General features: G+C 40.9%; 1 protein-coding gene across 1 annotated transcript in view; it reads left to right on the top strand.

The window, feature by feature from the left end:
- The window catches only part of SCP2 (sterol carrier protein 2), a 174,122-nt gene that overhangs the window by 771 nt on the left and 156,954 nt on the right, over positions 1-16,397 (top strand). Inside the window, exons 2-3 of the mRNA XM_024119754.3 lie at positions 11,578-11,635; positions 14,686-14,757. Coding sequence (XP_023975522.1) covers positions 11,578-11,635; positions 14,686-14,757 — 130 coding nt within the window. The remainder of the gene's footprint in view (positions 1-11,577; positions 11,636-14,685; positions 14,758-16,397) is intronic.

The following is a 16,397-nucleotide window of genomic DNA, read 5'->3' as shown; positions in this document are numbered from 1 at the left end:
GGAGGCCAGAGACTCCTACAGTCTCACTTCTTGACATCCTCACCACCTCTGTGCTCTAGTGATGCCAAACTGCTTTTAGTTTCACCCCAAACTTTTTTATGCCTCTGTTGCTTTGCTTTCTATTTTTCCCACTACTTAAGACCGTTTGTCTTCACTGGTTAACTTATTTGCATTTTTATTTTTTTTAATTAATTTACTTTTGGCTGCGTTGGGTCTTCGTTGCTGCACGCAGGCTTTTCTCTAGTTGCGGGGAGCAGGGGTTACTCTTCGTTGTTGTGCGCGGGCTTCTCACTGCGGTGGCTTCTCGTTGCAGAGCACGGGCTCTAGCTGAATGGGCTTCAGTAGTTGTGGCACGTGGGCTCAGTAGTTGTGGCTCGCGAGCTCTAGAGCACAGGCTCAGTAGTTACGGTGCACGGGCTTAATTGCTCCGTGGCATGTGGGATCTTCCCGGACCAGGGCTTGAACCCATGTGCCCTGAACTGGCAGGCAGATTCTTAACCACTGCACCACCAGGGAAGCCCTTATTTGCATTTTTAAAAGATCAATTCAGACCTTCTCCAAGAAACCTCCTCTGGTCCTCCTGACTTTCCCACATGTTAACTTAGTACTTACTATTTTATCCTGAAATTCTGTTTTTATGTCTATATTCTTTTGCACATAAGCTCCTCCAAGGTGAGTACCACGTCTAATTCATTGCTGTACCTCTAGCACCTTGAAAACGCCTTGTGCCTGAAGAGCTCAGTGAATGTTAGTTGAACAATATTAAATGGATATGCTTTATGAAAGAGAGTTCCTGGGGGAAGTTCTCTGTCTGAGAAAACAGCCTTAAACTTGTTTTTATCTTACCCAGTGGGCTGAGAGTACACAAAGCAATCAAGGCATGTAAGTAGAAAAGTCAGCTAATACGTTATGAAGCAGATACTTGGAGATCATCAGTTGTTTCATGGGAAAGGGGACTTCTGGTATAGGTGGACAGTAAAACCTTTTAAAGTATGGTATAAATACAGTCAGATCCTCCACCACTGGCTGTTAAATGTCTGGTTATATTGGCTATATAGAAAAGCACTGTGCTTTGGGAAGTAGGAAATGTATTTATTTTTCCTCAAGTTGGGAGGTGGAGGTGTGGGAGGTGTTAGTTACAATCTTCAGGGAAGAGATTGGGACTATGGAGAGCAGCTTTATTGGTGTGCTTACTAGGCCAATGTTCTTCTCTCTGGGTTTGATCTTTTGGAATTTGGGGGAGGGTTTAATGAAGAGGGAGAAATTTAGCAGATAATACTTTAAGCTCTGTTGGTAGATCTCAACTGGTTGTGGTTCTTAATTTGAATAGCTGAATTCCTAGACAACTTGTAGTTCTCTTAGTGAGATTTTATTATCAGTGTAGGAAATTAATTCCTATGGTAAATTAGAATTCGCATGATGCATGTCAAGAGGTTTTAACACAACTAAATCACAACTACTACCTGGCTGACAGCAGGCCGAGTCCCTTTGCTTATGCTGCCTACCTCCTGATATGCCCTCTTTTCATCAGTTTAAATTCTGGCTATCTTCAAGAACTGGTCTGTCTTAGTCTGTTAGGGCTGTATAACAGCAATACCTTAGTCTGGGTGGCTTAAACAAGAAATATTTATTTCTCACAGTTCTGGAGGCTGGGAAGTTCCAGATCAAGGCACAGGCAGATTTGGTGCATGGTGAGGTCCTGCTCTCTGGTTCACAGACAGTTGTCTATGGCAGAAGGGACAAGGGAACTCTCTGGGCTCTTTTTTATAAGAGCACTAATCCCACTCCTGAGGGCTCCATCTGCATGACTTCCCAAAGGCCCCACTTCCAAAAATGAAGAATTAGATTTGTGAGTTAGATATCAATATATGAATTTTGAGAGGACACAGACATTCAGTCTATAGCAAGAGTCCAAGTCCTGTATTTTCTTAAAACTTCCTCAGACTGCTCTGAGTTACGTTGGCCACTTTTTTTTTTGGAAGTTCTGGTGCCGTTATAGTCAGGACCATATAATTAAGCACTTGATTTTTCTATACTTTTATATATAATTCCACAGCCCACAGAAAGAAATATATCTTACATCACAACTCCGTACACACATGCACTCACAAAACTGAAACAAGCTTGCTAAAGCAACACTTATTATTATGTGTGATGAACTCTTGATATTTCCTATTTTGTTTCATTTTTTAAAATGCTGATCCCAACCCACAACCCTTAAAATTAATTTTGTCACCCTCTACAAACCTACGGTTTAAAAAATATTACATTATCGTGTTTAATCCTCACCACATAAGGGATTATTATTATCCACATTTTATTGTCCATCTTTGTGGCTCAGAGGGGCTAAGTAATTTATCTATCTTGATACTGCTCCTAAATTTTGAAACTGCATTACTTAAAATCTCATGTTTCTTCCATGCTATCTCTAACACACGTTAATGTTATAGGGTAGTTAATTCATCATTTAAGCATATATTCAATAAACATAGTATGTGCTTTATGCTAGGAGTACAAAGATGAAAAAAGCAGGGTTCCTGTTCTTAAGGAATGTATAATATGGAGGAGGAAAGGATAAACAGGTAATTTAAATATGATGTATTAGGACATTTGGATAAGCATGGCAGGTTGAAAATATGAATTTATCTCTATTGGTGCTTTCCAAATACCACTAAAATGACAGTAAGGGTGAAGTGACTAGGAGAGGAAACAATAGCAGAAAGATGTCAGAAAAACATTGGATGATTAAAAGCTGATGGAAAAGTGGTCATTGACTCAGAACAGAGAAACCCACAACCCAAGTTCCTGAAGAGGGGTTATATTGGCCGAGTCTTCCTGCAGAACTCCAGAAGGCTCAGAACCTGCATGTACTAGATACCAAGTAAGGTGGGGATGAGAGGAGGGAAGGAAAACACTTCTATGGAAAAATTGGATTCCAAGATCCTTTTTACCACTGGGTGAGTATCCCTTCCTTGTCAGGGTATTGGAGGCTTGTTCTCTGGAGAAACTGAACAGATGAGTCTCTAGAATCATCTGACCATTAGGCTTAGTGGAAGGTGGGAGTGAGGCCCAAGTTGAAAAAAAAGGGAATCAAGTGAAATTCTGTATACTAAATGATGGTACTTCCCAGCCCTGTTCCCAGAACACTGGCAATCAGACACATACCAGCTTCCTGGCAGAGGTTTGGAAAATTATGTGAAATGGCTCCAGAGAAAAGCCAGATTACCACTCCACTCAAAGTGCAGGATTTTCTTGCTTCTTTGGAGGGATATTGCTTCCATTCCAAAGCATACCAGACCACCACGGTATTTCTGAGGACCCTCCTGCATTCTTCCGTGCACGAAATGTGGGGTTTTGTTATTCTTTTTATCCGTGCCTGCGACTGGTCTGGCACCAGGACTTTGATTCACGATGCTTGATGGTGAATCCTGACTTTACAGCGTTTCTCCTCTTTGCGTCACCCAGCCTTCCGCTGCCATCACAGCCACCGCACCAGCGTCTCCTGGAGACCTGGGTCTCCAGATCTCACTGCATGTTCTGGAGTGCTGGCATTAACCTGTTGGCGCCTCAGTCTCAGCTATTTAGGGTTTTCACACTGTGGGACCCCCGCCCCGTCTTGGCCTGCCTCCAGCCCAGCCCAGCCTCTCTGGTTGTCTGCCCGCCTCCCCACCTCCACAAGCAGAGCTCTGGCATCAGCCTAAGGCAAGGAGAGCAGACGCCTGGTTGCTTTTGATCTCATTTTTTAGTCTCGGACCTCTGTTCTTCCGAGGATCACGTCAGTGTCCTGGGTGTCACGCACCCCAGCAGGCCTCTCGGCACAGACACCGGCCCACCCCACGCAGGGATCCATCTCGCCAGGAAAACCCCACTTGCCTGCGATATTTGGGACCTTCAGGATGACTGGATTGCAGGCTCTTGATCTTCCTAAGCAATATTATGGAGAAAAACCATGTTTATTGTCATGTAGGATTTGGTTCTGTGGGTCTTTTTTTTTTTTTTTTTTTGTAAGAGAACAAAAACTGGTTAAACGAGGTCTGCTGAAGTTGTGACTTGAACCACACTTGACCCTCCAGCAGGTAGGAGACAGACCACTTCACAGTCCTGCCTCCCCACAAGGGCGGGAGCCCACGCCTTCTTCGTCCCAGGCAGGAAGTGGAAGCCACCTTGGCTGGAGCAGCCCACCACACCAAGCAGACCCCAAGAGCTGGTCATTGTCCTTCTGGGCAGGTCTGTGCCCAGCACATCAGCTTCTCCATGCTACATGTCGCCCAGTTCTTCCGTTTGCTGCCCCACCAGAAACACTGAAGACCGAGAACTGGAGCTTCTTCTTCACGGGTCAGCTGCTCTCAAGAAGGACTGTGTTGGCTGGGCCATTAAGCTGCTTCCCTACTGCTGTCCCATAAACCTGTCACTGGAGGGGCTCCGGGACAGCCCCACCCTGCATCCTACCCGTGTGGACTGATGCTTCTGCAGAAAGGAGATGCCAGCCATCATCAGAGCACTCAACCACCAGCAACTCAGCTGAGACCCCAGCAGGGGTGCGGGATGGCCACTCCCACCCCACTGGCTGCTGTTCCTTCTTCCTCAGTCACTTGCTTGGGCTAAGGGGGACCGCAGGATGGAGTGTGAAGCCCAAGTCTGTTTCCCGACCTTATTTATTGAGGAGTGCCTCTTCCCTGTCCTCCCCAAGACGGCCCCCAAACCCAGTGTGCACCAAGTGGGGCTTGAAGGATGAAGCTGCCAGGCCCCAGGCAACTCTTCTGCAAAGTGACCTGTCCTACCACCACAGCATCTCCAGGACACTCCTGTTACAGGCACTGCAAGGGACCGACTTCCAAAACGTACATCCTAGTTTACAATTAGCCTTGAGGGACACATCTTCCTGGGAATTTCTATATAGATGTTAGAATGGCTGATACAGTAATTTAAGTTTGCCTGTTTATGTAGTGAGAATTAGTCATTCACCAAACCCGTCTGTACCTTCCCTTTAGTGCGTTGCTTCCTTTTTAATAATGTTAAGAGCTGCCAGTGTGTGGTATTCAAGTGAAGCCAGTATTCAAGGTATTAAACTTCAGCCTGAACTTTGTCACCCGCTAGAATCAGCCCAGACAGCTGTATCCAGGGACATGGGGCCACTCCCTCAGCTCCTAGGAGGCGCCGTGGACTTAAATGTGTGCTAAGTGGCTATCTGACCTCACTCTCTAGTCCTGTGTCATGAATCCCTTTGCAAAAAGTAACGTATTTGTGCTTTAAGTAAAATTTGGTTTTGCAAAAAAAAAAAAAAGTGCAAGATTTTAATGGACTTGAATATAACAAGAGTATGAAAAGTTCATTGATATTGTTTTAAATTCAATATTGCAACTAACCTGTAAGAAACTCCCACTTGTCAAGTTTTAGTGTAGTATAAAAGAATATCCACAATTATCTAAAAAGGCTATTAAAATGCTCCTCCCTTTTCCAATCACATATCTGTGTGAGGTCAGATTTACTTCATAGACATCAACCAAAACAGCATAATGCCAAACGCTGAATGAAGAATCAGCTGTGAGAATTCAGCTGCCTCTTGTTAAACCGGACAATAAAGAGAATTGCAGGGGACTTCCTTGGTGGTGCAGTGGTTAAGAATCCACCTGCCAATGCAGGGGACATGGGTTCCATTCTAGGTCCGGGAAGATCCCACATGCCATGGAGCAACTAAGCCCGCGAACCGCAACTACTGAGCCTGCGCTCTAGAGTCCGCGAGCTGCAACTACTGAAGACCGCGTGCTCTAGGGCCCGTGTGCCACAACTACTGAGTCTGCGTGTTGCAACTACTGAAGCCCCTGCACCTAGAGCCTGTGCTCCACAACAAGAGAAACCACCGTGATGAGAAGCCCTCAACCGCAATGAAGAGTAGCCCCTGCTCGCTCGCTGCAACTAGAGAAAGCCCGTGTGCAGCAACAAAGACTCAATACAGCCAAAAAAAAAAAAAAAGAATTGCAGAAATGCAAAATGATGCCACTCATCACTTTTTCGAGGGGGAGATATAGTTATTTTTCATAAAAATTATTTATGTTAACATCTAATGGTTTTTTTTTCTTTTGAGTGAACTGAAAGTTATTTTTAAATGTCCTGTTTTAAGTGCCAAGAGGGTTAATACTGGTAAATATAATCCTCATAATCAAAAGCTCTTTGGTATCTTCAGTGATCTTTAAGAGTGTAAAGCGGTCTTGAGACCAAGAAGTTTTGAGAATTGCTGGATCTAGTCATTGAGCACCAACAACTGTTAGCAACACAAAGAGCAAAAATAATCAGATGTTATATGCTTCCTTATGAAAGAATACACCACCACCTATAGTTTTGTCAGGGAGATAGAATGTGAGTCTGCAAGCTTCTGGATCCAGCTGCCAATGTGTGGGAAATAAAGAGAGCAGAGGAACATGTTGAACTGCATGAGTATGCAATCTACAAAATCCAGACTGTGGGAAGCTACAGGCCAAATGCTCTGGGTTCTTTAACAGATACATTGAGAGGAAAGGAAAGTAGTGGAGGGGAACCTGTATATTAAAAGAGAATTTAAACGGCCTAAAAAAGGGCTGAACTATAGTGTCTACAGATAGACACTTGGGTGATAAAACTATGAAATACTAAAAGGAAGTGATTATTGTAAGAATCAGGATAATAATTACTTTGGGGGTGGAGCGGGGTTGAGATTGGAACAGAGTGCTTAGAGGAGTGTGTGGAGGGGCAGGCAGTGTTCAATTTTTTAGTCTGGGTGGTTGGTGTCAAAGATAAAGGTAGACAATAGGTAAAGTGTTAGGACAGATTTTAATTAGTAATATGCTATTGCAAAAGGGAAGAAGTCCAGTGTGAACTGAACTAACTTTATACAGATGTGACTGGGTATTTTAAAGGGATAATAAGGGAATAGGGAGGGTGGTGAGTAGGGACACAGTACAGAGGTCCCTTGGTATCCCTGGGGGCTTGGTTCCAGGATCCCTCTTGGGTACCAGAATCCATGGATGCTCAGTCCCCTTAGTTGGCCCTCTGTATCTGTGAATGCAGAACCCACGGATGCAGAGGGCCAGCTGTAGGGTCAGGGAAGTGAAAACTTACGTAAAGTGGGGAGAGGGGAGGCTAGTTCACATGAAACCCATCTGGATTTGCTAACTGGCGCTTACCCAAGCTTAGGCTCCTACCCTCCCACAGAGACTGGGAGACCAGCCCTATATTCAGGTGTTGGCTGGAAGAAGCAGTAAATTCTTTTGACAGCCTTGAGTTTTCTCAGGCAGGTACTTTAAGTGGGGCTAGGGTCCTCCTAGGGACCTGGCCTTGAGCAAGTTAGAACTCATAAAAACTATGTTAGTGTTTAAGTTTTTAGGCCAAGGTTGAGACCTAGTAGAGAAGAGGACTCAGAGGAGCTTGGCTAGAATTTGGTGAAGGAGAGAATGTTTGTCAATGGTTACAAGAGTGTTTGCCTTAAAATAATTCATTAGGAGATATATGTGTGTGTGTGTGTGTGTGTGTGTGTGTGTGGTTTTCTGTATCTCTGTTATTTACAATAAAAAGGTTAAAACTTTAAAAATGAGGCAGTTAACTCCAGGAAAAACAAAGCAAAACAAAATTGTATACAATTGTATACAACAAAATTTGTATACATAGTATACAACCTGGCCCAATACTAAGAAACATTAACTTTATAAGGTAAGCACTACATACTGATTTAATAAAAAAAATTGTGATTCAACTGTATAAGGAGGATGGGGGAACTGTAAATGTATATGTGAGGTGGCCTGAGAGACCTAATTCTCATTGGCCCTTATTAGAGACTATGATATAATTTCTTAAATTGATAAAGAAATAATAGTATAAGAATATTTAGAAACATGGCATTTTATAAAAGAAGAAATATCTAAAAGAATTAAAAATGGATGTTTGGGGAGCAAGTAAGACTAGTGGGTGGAGAGTAGTGGAACAGGATTGCTGTTTTTATTATAGGCCTTGAGGTAGGTTTTTATTTTTATTTTATATTTATTTTTTGCATTTCTTTGATTAAAAAAATAAAAACTAAAAAAAATATATAAACAGAACATTACCAGCACCTCAGAAATTACTCTGTGCCTTCTTCCAGTCACTGACTCCTTGCCTGCAAAGGGTTACCGTTATCCTGACTTCTGACCTTTAATATCATAGATTGGTTTTGGCTTTTTCATTCAACATTATGTTTCTGGGATTCATCCTTAATTTTATGTGTAGTTATAGATTGTTCATTCTCATTGATGTAACACAGTCCATTGTGTGAACATTCCATAATATATCCAATTTATTGTTAACGGACATTTGGTAGTTTCCACCAAAACATGCTTTTCATTTTGAAGCAGTAATGTTGTATGTGTTTATTTGCTTGACTAATCTTTTAAAAACTGCCTTGATTTCAGTAAGAAATGAGAAAGTGCAGTCATTTCACTACCTGGATGATAATGTGGTTATTAATAGGTATTACTTGGTGGAGCCTAGTAGCACAGTACTCTCTCCTTACAGTAAGTGCTCTCTACACTACACGCTCTGATTGTAATTAGTGAACTGAAGAGTAACTACAGGGGAAATAGGTAATTTGGGGCTGCTGAATTAGGGAATTATGAAGGATTCCCTAATTCAGAAGTTATGAAGAATTGGGGTGGGAAAGAGATAGGAACAAATGTTAAACGTTTTGTTTTGGTTCAGTTCAACAGATGTATTTTGGCACTGTGCAATAAAGTGTGGCATTTAAGTCAAGTATCTATACAGTGTTTCAAACTGGGTTTTGTGATCCATTGCAGGGGTAGTGACTTCTGTTTAGAAGGTTGCCTCTAGCATTAAAAAAATGGAAATAGAATAGAAAATACTGTATCAATATAACAAGGGTAAGTATTTCATGAAAATTTTGCTTCAGTATGTGTCTACTGGGTCATGTTGTATGTTATCGTGGTTTGCAGTTAAAATTTTTTGAAAGCCATTTCTCGTTAGCACAACCTCTGACTAGCAGACCACTCCATCTTATCTAATTGATCACTGTTATTTGGTAGATTTTACTTCACTTATGTTTCTCAAGTCTCTCTGCTTCTTTCCATTCTTTCTGCTGCTATCTTAGTTAACTCTCACTTGGGCTATTTCAGAATTATGCCATTTGGTCTCACTGCCTCCAGCCTTGCTCTGTTCATTCATTTCTCAACATTGCATTTAGAATGATGTAATGTGCATGTCTTCTCGGCCCAGTCTCTCTCTCTCTCTCTCTTTTTAAAGTAGGGCTTTATTTTTCAAAGCAGTTTTAGGTTCATAGCAAAATTGAGCAGAAAGTACAGAGGGTTCCTACATGCTCACTGCCCCCGACCCCGCCAGAAAGCCTTGCCCACTATCAATAATCAGCATTAGAGTGGCACATATGTTACAGTCAGTGAACCTGCATTGACACTTCATTATCACTCAAAGTCCATAGTTTACATTAGGGTTCACTCTTGGTGTTGTATATTCTATGGGTTTAGACACATATGTGGTGACACGTATACATTACATCATCATACAGAATAATTTCACTGCCCTGAAATCCTCTTGCTCTGCCTCTTCATCCCTCCCTCCCCTCAGTCCCTGACAACAGCTAATTTTTTTTTACTGTCTCCATAGTTTTGCCTTTTCCAGAATGTCATGTAGTTAGAATCATACAATATGTAGCCGTTTCAGATTGGCTTCTTCACATAGTAATATACATTTAAAGTTCCTCCGGGGCTTCCCTGGTGGCGCAGTGGTTGCGAGTCCGCCTGCCGATGCAGGGGACACGGGTTCATGCCCTGGTCCGGGAAGATCCCACATGCCGTGGAGCGGCTAGGCCCATGAGCCATGGCTGCTGAGCCTGTTCGCGCCCCGGTCTGGGAGGATCCCACATGCCGCGGAGCGGCTAGGCCCATGAGCCATGGCTGCTGAGCCTGCGTGTCCGGGGCCTGTGCTCCACAGCGGGAGAGGCCACAACAGTGAGAGGCCCGCATACCGCAAAAAAAAAAAAAAAAAAAAAAAAAAAAAAGTTCCTCCATGTCTTTCTGTGGTTTGGTAGCACATATCTTTTTAGTGCTGAATAATATTCCATTGTCTGGTTTTACTACAGTTTATTTAACCTTTCACCTGCTAAAGACATCTTGGTTGCTTCCAAATTTGGCAATTATAAATAACACTACTATAGGGTTTCCCTGGTGGCACAGTGGTTAAGAATCCACCTGCCAATGCAGGGGACACGGGTTCGAGCCCTGGTCTGGGAATATTCCACATGCCGTGGAACAACTAACCCCGTGCACCACAACTAGTGAGCCTGAGCTCTAGAGCCCGTGAGCCACAACTACTGAGCCTGCATGCCACAACTACTGAAGCCCACGTGCCTAGAGGCTGTGCTGCACAACAAAGACAAGCCACCTCAATGAGAAGCCCGTGCACTGCAAGGAAGAGTAGCCCCTGCTCACCTCAACTAGAGAAAGCCCACATGCAGCAATGAAGACCCAATGCAACCAAAAATAAATAAATAAATAAATTTTTAAAAAATAAATAAAGCTACTATAAATATCAGTGTGCAGGTTTTTGTGTGAACATAAGTTTTAAACTCATTTGGTAAATACCAAGGAGCACAACTTCTGGATCGTATGTTAAGAGGATGTTTAGTTTTGTAAGAAACTGCCAAACTGTCTTCCACAGTGGCAATACCATTTTGCATTCCACCAGCAATGAATGAGAGTTCCTGCTGCTCCATATCCTGTCAGTGTTTGGTTTTGTAGTGTATCTCATTGTTTATTTCAGTCCTTGTGTTTTGTTTTTTTTTTTTTAAATCCACTGTCTTCAGGATAAAGCCCAGGTGTCATAGGAGGGCATATAAGGTCACTTTTGAATTGGCTCTAGAACCAGGTTGAAGTTTCAGCTCTACTAATTATTAGCTGTGTATCCTTGGGCAAGTGACTTAATCTCTGCCCTTGTTTTCTTATCTTAAAATGGTGATAAGAATAGTACCTACCTCTGAGGGTTGTTGTGAGGATTAAACAAGTTAATACATGTGAAGTGCTTAGTACAGTGAGTAACAACAGTAAGTGCCCAATAAATATTAGTAATTATCATCGTTTGGTCCTAAGTAATTTTTCTGTCCTTGTCACTTGCCATTTCAAATCGTGTGTTTCAGCCTCTGCAATATAAAATTGTTTGCATGTAAAATTGTTATATTCTGTCATTTCCAGGCCTTTGCTCTAGAATTTCCTTTTCTTTCACTTGGCTAACTCCTACTCATTTTTAAAGACTTAATTTAAACGTCAGTTCCTCTGGGAAGCCTTTCTAGTCCTCCAAAGCTGGGTAATTGTCTCTCCCAAATCATTCTGTACTTATGACACTGTGGTGTAATTGCCTGTTTTTCATTAGATGGTAAGCTCCCAGAGGGTACGAACTGTATATTATTTATTATCAGAGTCCAGAAACACGAGAGGTGCTCAGTATGTTTTTGTTTAAATGAATAGACGAATGAATTTCTGCAGTTCTCTGTTGTGAAAAAATCTAACTATATTTGTTTCTATTTATTATCTCCTTCTATATTTCTAGTTCACAAAGCCTGGAGTTGAGAATTCAAGAGACTACCCTGACTTGGCAAAGGAAGCAGGTAATATAGAACATTCAGATCTTTGAACATCGTAGTTTATTGTGTGGTCTTTCTTGATTGTGGAGCAGCCTTGCAACCTTAACAGGAAGCTGGGTCAAAGGAGATGTTTTAATTTCAGGGCCAAGCAGTCTAAGCTTAGGTATCAGCTGTTTAAGGGAGTACTGGGAAATACAGGCTTCCCACTCATGGAGACCTTGGGAGCTCGGTGGTCCCATGAAGTTGTTCAGGTATAGTCCTCCTCCTAGGAAGCCTTCCCCTTCCTTCTATTCTTGCCAGCTTGTTGCCAGCAACCCAAAAAGGGTTGCTGTGGTTTTTAATTAGACACTGCTTGTCTCTACAAGTGCCTAGTGCACTCAGTGTTCATAAATTAGGTTTCATTTCAACTCCATCATTCAACTCAGTATTTAGATATTACTATACAGGGAATCAGAAATCTCTGTCCCCCAAAAGGAAGGTTCATGAGATTTGACTAACTGATGTTGATTTTCCGGGTAGACACAGTTCATTTAATGTTTTATTTTATTTTTATTTTTCTATTTTTCTAAATTGGTTTTCTTTTTTTTTCTAATTTTTAAATTTTATTTATTTATTTTTTATACAGCAGGTTCTTATTAGTCATCAATTTTATACACATCAGTGTATACATGTCAATCCCAATCACCCAATTCAGCAAACCACGATCCCCACACCCCTGCGTCTTTCCCCCCTTGGTGTCCATACGTTTGTTCTCTACATCTGTGTCTCAATTTCTGCCCTGGAAACCAGTTCATCTTTACCATTTTTCTAGGTTCCACATATATGCATTAATATACGATATTTGTTTTTCTCTTTCTGACTTACTTCACTCTGTATGACAGTTTCTAGATCCATCCACGTCTCAATTATGGTTTTCTCTGGGTATATGCCCAGTAGTGGGGTTGCTGGATCATATGGTAATTCTATTTTTAGTGTTTTGAGGAGCCTCCATACTGTTCTCCATAGTGGCTGTATCAGTTTACATTCCCTTGGTGTATTCTATTTTAATGTTTTTTTCCTGTGGCTATCTGGGATAATATTCTTTTTTTTAAAATAAATTCATTTATTTTATTTATTTTTATTTTTGTCTGCATTGTGTCTTTGTTGCTGTGTGCAGGCTTTCTCTAGTTGTGGCGAGCGGGGGCTACTCTTGGTTGCGGTGCGCGGGCTTCTCATTGCAGTGGCTTCTCTTGTTGCGGAGCACGGGCTCTAGGCGCGCAGGCTTCAGTAGTTGTGGCTCGCGGGCTCGGTAGTTGTGGCTTACGGGCTCCAGAGCGCAGGCTCAGTAGTTGTGGCGCACGGGCTTAGTTGCTCCGCGGCATGTGGGATCTTCCCAGACCAGGGCTTGAACCCATGTCCCCTGCATTGGCAGGTGGATTCTTAACCACTGCGCCACCAAGGAAGCCCTGGGATAATATTCTATATGTAGTTTTGTATCCTGATTTTTAAAACTTATTACTATAAACATTTCTCCACTTAAAACTGGAAAAAATTAATTTTTGCATATTTCATAATATATTTATGCTGTAATTTTTGTTGGATATTTGCTTCACAACTTTTTGATATTTTAGAAGAATTATAGTAAACATCTTGCTGAACACAAATATTTGTTCTCATCTCTAGTTATTGTTGAGGACAAAGCCTAGAAGTAGATTCACTGGAACAATGAACATAAACAGTTTTAAGACTCTTGTCAGATTATTTTTCAGACTGTTTATATTATTAGTTTCAGTAGCAGCATATGAGAATGCTCTTTTAAACATAATCTCATCAACATTATTATAAGTAAAACATTAATTTTTTTGTTTTTTTTGCGGTATGCAATCCCAGAAGCCCTACAGTAGACCTGATGTTGTGAGCTGTCAGATTAATGGGATTCAGCCCAAATCTGAGTACTTACTACTTAATCAACACTGCTTCCAGCTATGGACAATCCTGAAGTTCAAAACAAATTTTTTTTTGCGGTACTTGGGCCTCTCACTGTTGTGGCCTCTCCCGTTGCGGAGCACAGGCTCCGGACGCGCAGGCTCAGCAGCCATGGCTCACGGGCCCAGCCGCTCCGCGGCATGTGGGATCTTCCCGGACCGGGGCACGAACCCGTGTCCCCTGCATCGGCAGGCGGACTCCCAACCACTGCGCCACCAGGGAAGCCCAAAACATTAATTTTTTTGCTCCTACATTAAGATAACTAGTCTCACTAAACCAATCCCATAATCAATCATATATCTTCTTAAGTTAAAAAAAACCTTCAAAGTAATACATTCATATTGTTAAAACACACACACACACAGATGGCTTATACTTCCCAGGCCCCTTCCCCAGCAGGCAACTTCTTTTAACGGTTTTGGCTTTAGTTCTTCTGGTGATTATCTCCATATCTCTAAATATTTGTTCCACCACACTTATTCCAGTTTTTGATTTATCAGTTTTAGACATCTGTTTGCTTCTCACTATGGTAGATGAGGATTAAGGTTACACCTTATCTCTAGCTTCCACTCTCCTCTTCCTAGTTTATTTTCGTAATGCTTCCCAGTTCCTCCATTGGTCATTTCTGTACCTTTGGATAGCATCCTTAAAGCTTCATTTCTTGTTCCATAGACAGGGTCATCTCTTGATCCTGGCTTTGTAAGATGACCATATGAGTGCTCCCACACTCTCGCTCCTCAACAATAACATTCTATCCTATTTTGTCCTCTAGATGTACGATAGAGCCACAGAGATGAATGACACCTTGACATTAAGGAGCTTTAAGACTATTGGGATTTAATATATTGATATTTATAGTTACGTATACAGTTAGAATAGGAAATGTTAAATATCAAAAAGGTGGTATGAAAAAGTGTTACAGTAGCTTAGAGGAAGAAATGATAACTTTTGAAAGGTAAGATAACTTCTGAAAGTCTGAGATGATTTGATGAAGGATTTGTCATTTGAACTGAACATAGACTAACTAGAGGTAGATTTACTCTGGGAAAACTCTAAACTTATTTTTACTCACTTAAAGTGCTATGTGATAATTTTTTTTGTTTTTATAGGCCAGAAGGCTTTAGCGGATGCACAGATCCCTTATTCTGCAGTAGAACAGGCATGTATTGGCTATGTTTATGGTACGTAGTAAACTATATATTCTAAAAATTACAGCAACTACATAAACAATGCAGAGGAATTTGTGAATTTTAACCCTTAAAACTCAGAGTTCAGGGTCTTATTCTCATCATTCCTAGATTTCCCTTATGTGTCAGCCTAGTTTAGTGTGTGTGTGTGTCTAGAGGTAGATTTACTCTGGGAAAACTCTAAACTTATTTTTACTCACTTAAAGTGCTATGTGATAATTTTTTTTGTTTTTATAGGCCAGAAGGCTTTAGCGGATGCACAGATCCCTTATTCTGCAGTAGAACAGGCATGTATTGGCTATGTTTATGGTACGTAGTAAACTATATATTCTAAAAATTACAGCAACCACATAAACAATGCAGAGGAATTTGTGAATTTTAACCCTCAAAACTCAGAGTTCAGGGTCTTATTCTCATCATTCCTAGATTTCCCTTATGTGTCAGCCTAGTTTAGTGTGTGTATATATATATATATATATATATATATATATATATATATATATTGCCATTATTGTAGTGCCCAAACAGTATACTTTTTATTAAATTAAAACACTTTTTATCATTTTTTCTTTGTTGTCTTAAAATTTGTATTTATTGATTTTTTGTGTCTAATAAAATTTTTTCATTAAGTTTTTTTCTAATTAGAAAAATGATATATACTATTGTAATTAAAAAAAGGAAACACAGAAAAGCACAAGAAAAAATAAGTCATCTGTAATCTCATTATCCAGAGATTATTACCATCACTTTTTTGGTGTAGGTCCTTCAGTGAGTATGAATATGTGTGAATATGTATGCACACATAATTTTCTCTTCAATTTAGGTCCTAGTTACATACTTTTTGGTAACCTGCTTTTCTCATTTTATTGTATTCAGTATTTCCCATGTGATTCAGTCTTCTTTCATTTCATCATTAATATTTTTCAATTTTTTTTTTCTGGAACAGATTAAACATTTACATGGTACAAAAATACAAAAGGTAGATGTTTATGTAGTAGAAAGTCTCACTCTTATTCCTGTCTCCCTGTCTCATGATTCCCTTTCCTTAGACAACCAATTTTACTAATTTCTTTTTTTTTTTTGCGGTATGCGGGCCTCTCACTGCTGTGGCCTCTCCCATTGCGGAGCACAGGCTCCGGATGCGCAGGCTCAGCGGCCATGGCTCACGGGCCCAGCCGCTCCGTGGCATGTGGGATCCCCCCAGACCGGGGCACAAACCCGTGTCCCCTGCATCGGCAGGCGGACTCTCAACCACTGCGCCACCAGGGAAGCCCTAATTTCTTTTTTTTATTGAAGTATATTTGATTTACAATATTGTGTTAGTTTCAGATGTACAGGAAAGTGATTCAGTTATATATATATTTTTTCAGATTATTTTCCATTATAGGTTATTACACGACATTGAATATTGTTCCCTGTGTTATACAGTAAATCCTTGTTGCTTATCTATTTTATGTATAGTAGTGCAATTTCACTAATTTCTAGTGTATCTTTTCGTAGGTAATTTATCCATATAAAAATAAGTATGTGTGGGTATATAAATACCCCCTCCCCCTTTCTTCTTTTACACACATGGTAGGATAATATACACATTATTTTGTATTTTGATTTTTTAAAAAAATTATTTATTTATT

The sequence above is a fragment of the Physeter macrocephalus genome, chromosome 4 (genome assembly GCF_002837175.3).
Source record: "Physeter macrocephalus isolate SW-GA chromosome 4, ASM283717v5, whole genome shotgun sequence".
NCBI classification, from domain to species: Eukaryota; Metazoa; Chordata; class Mammalia; order Artiodactyla; family Physeteridae; genus Physeter; species Physeter macrocephalus.
This window is presented reverse-complemented; position numbering and strand designations above follow the sequence as displayed.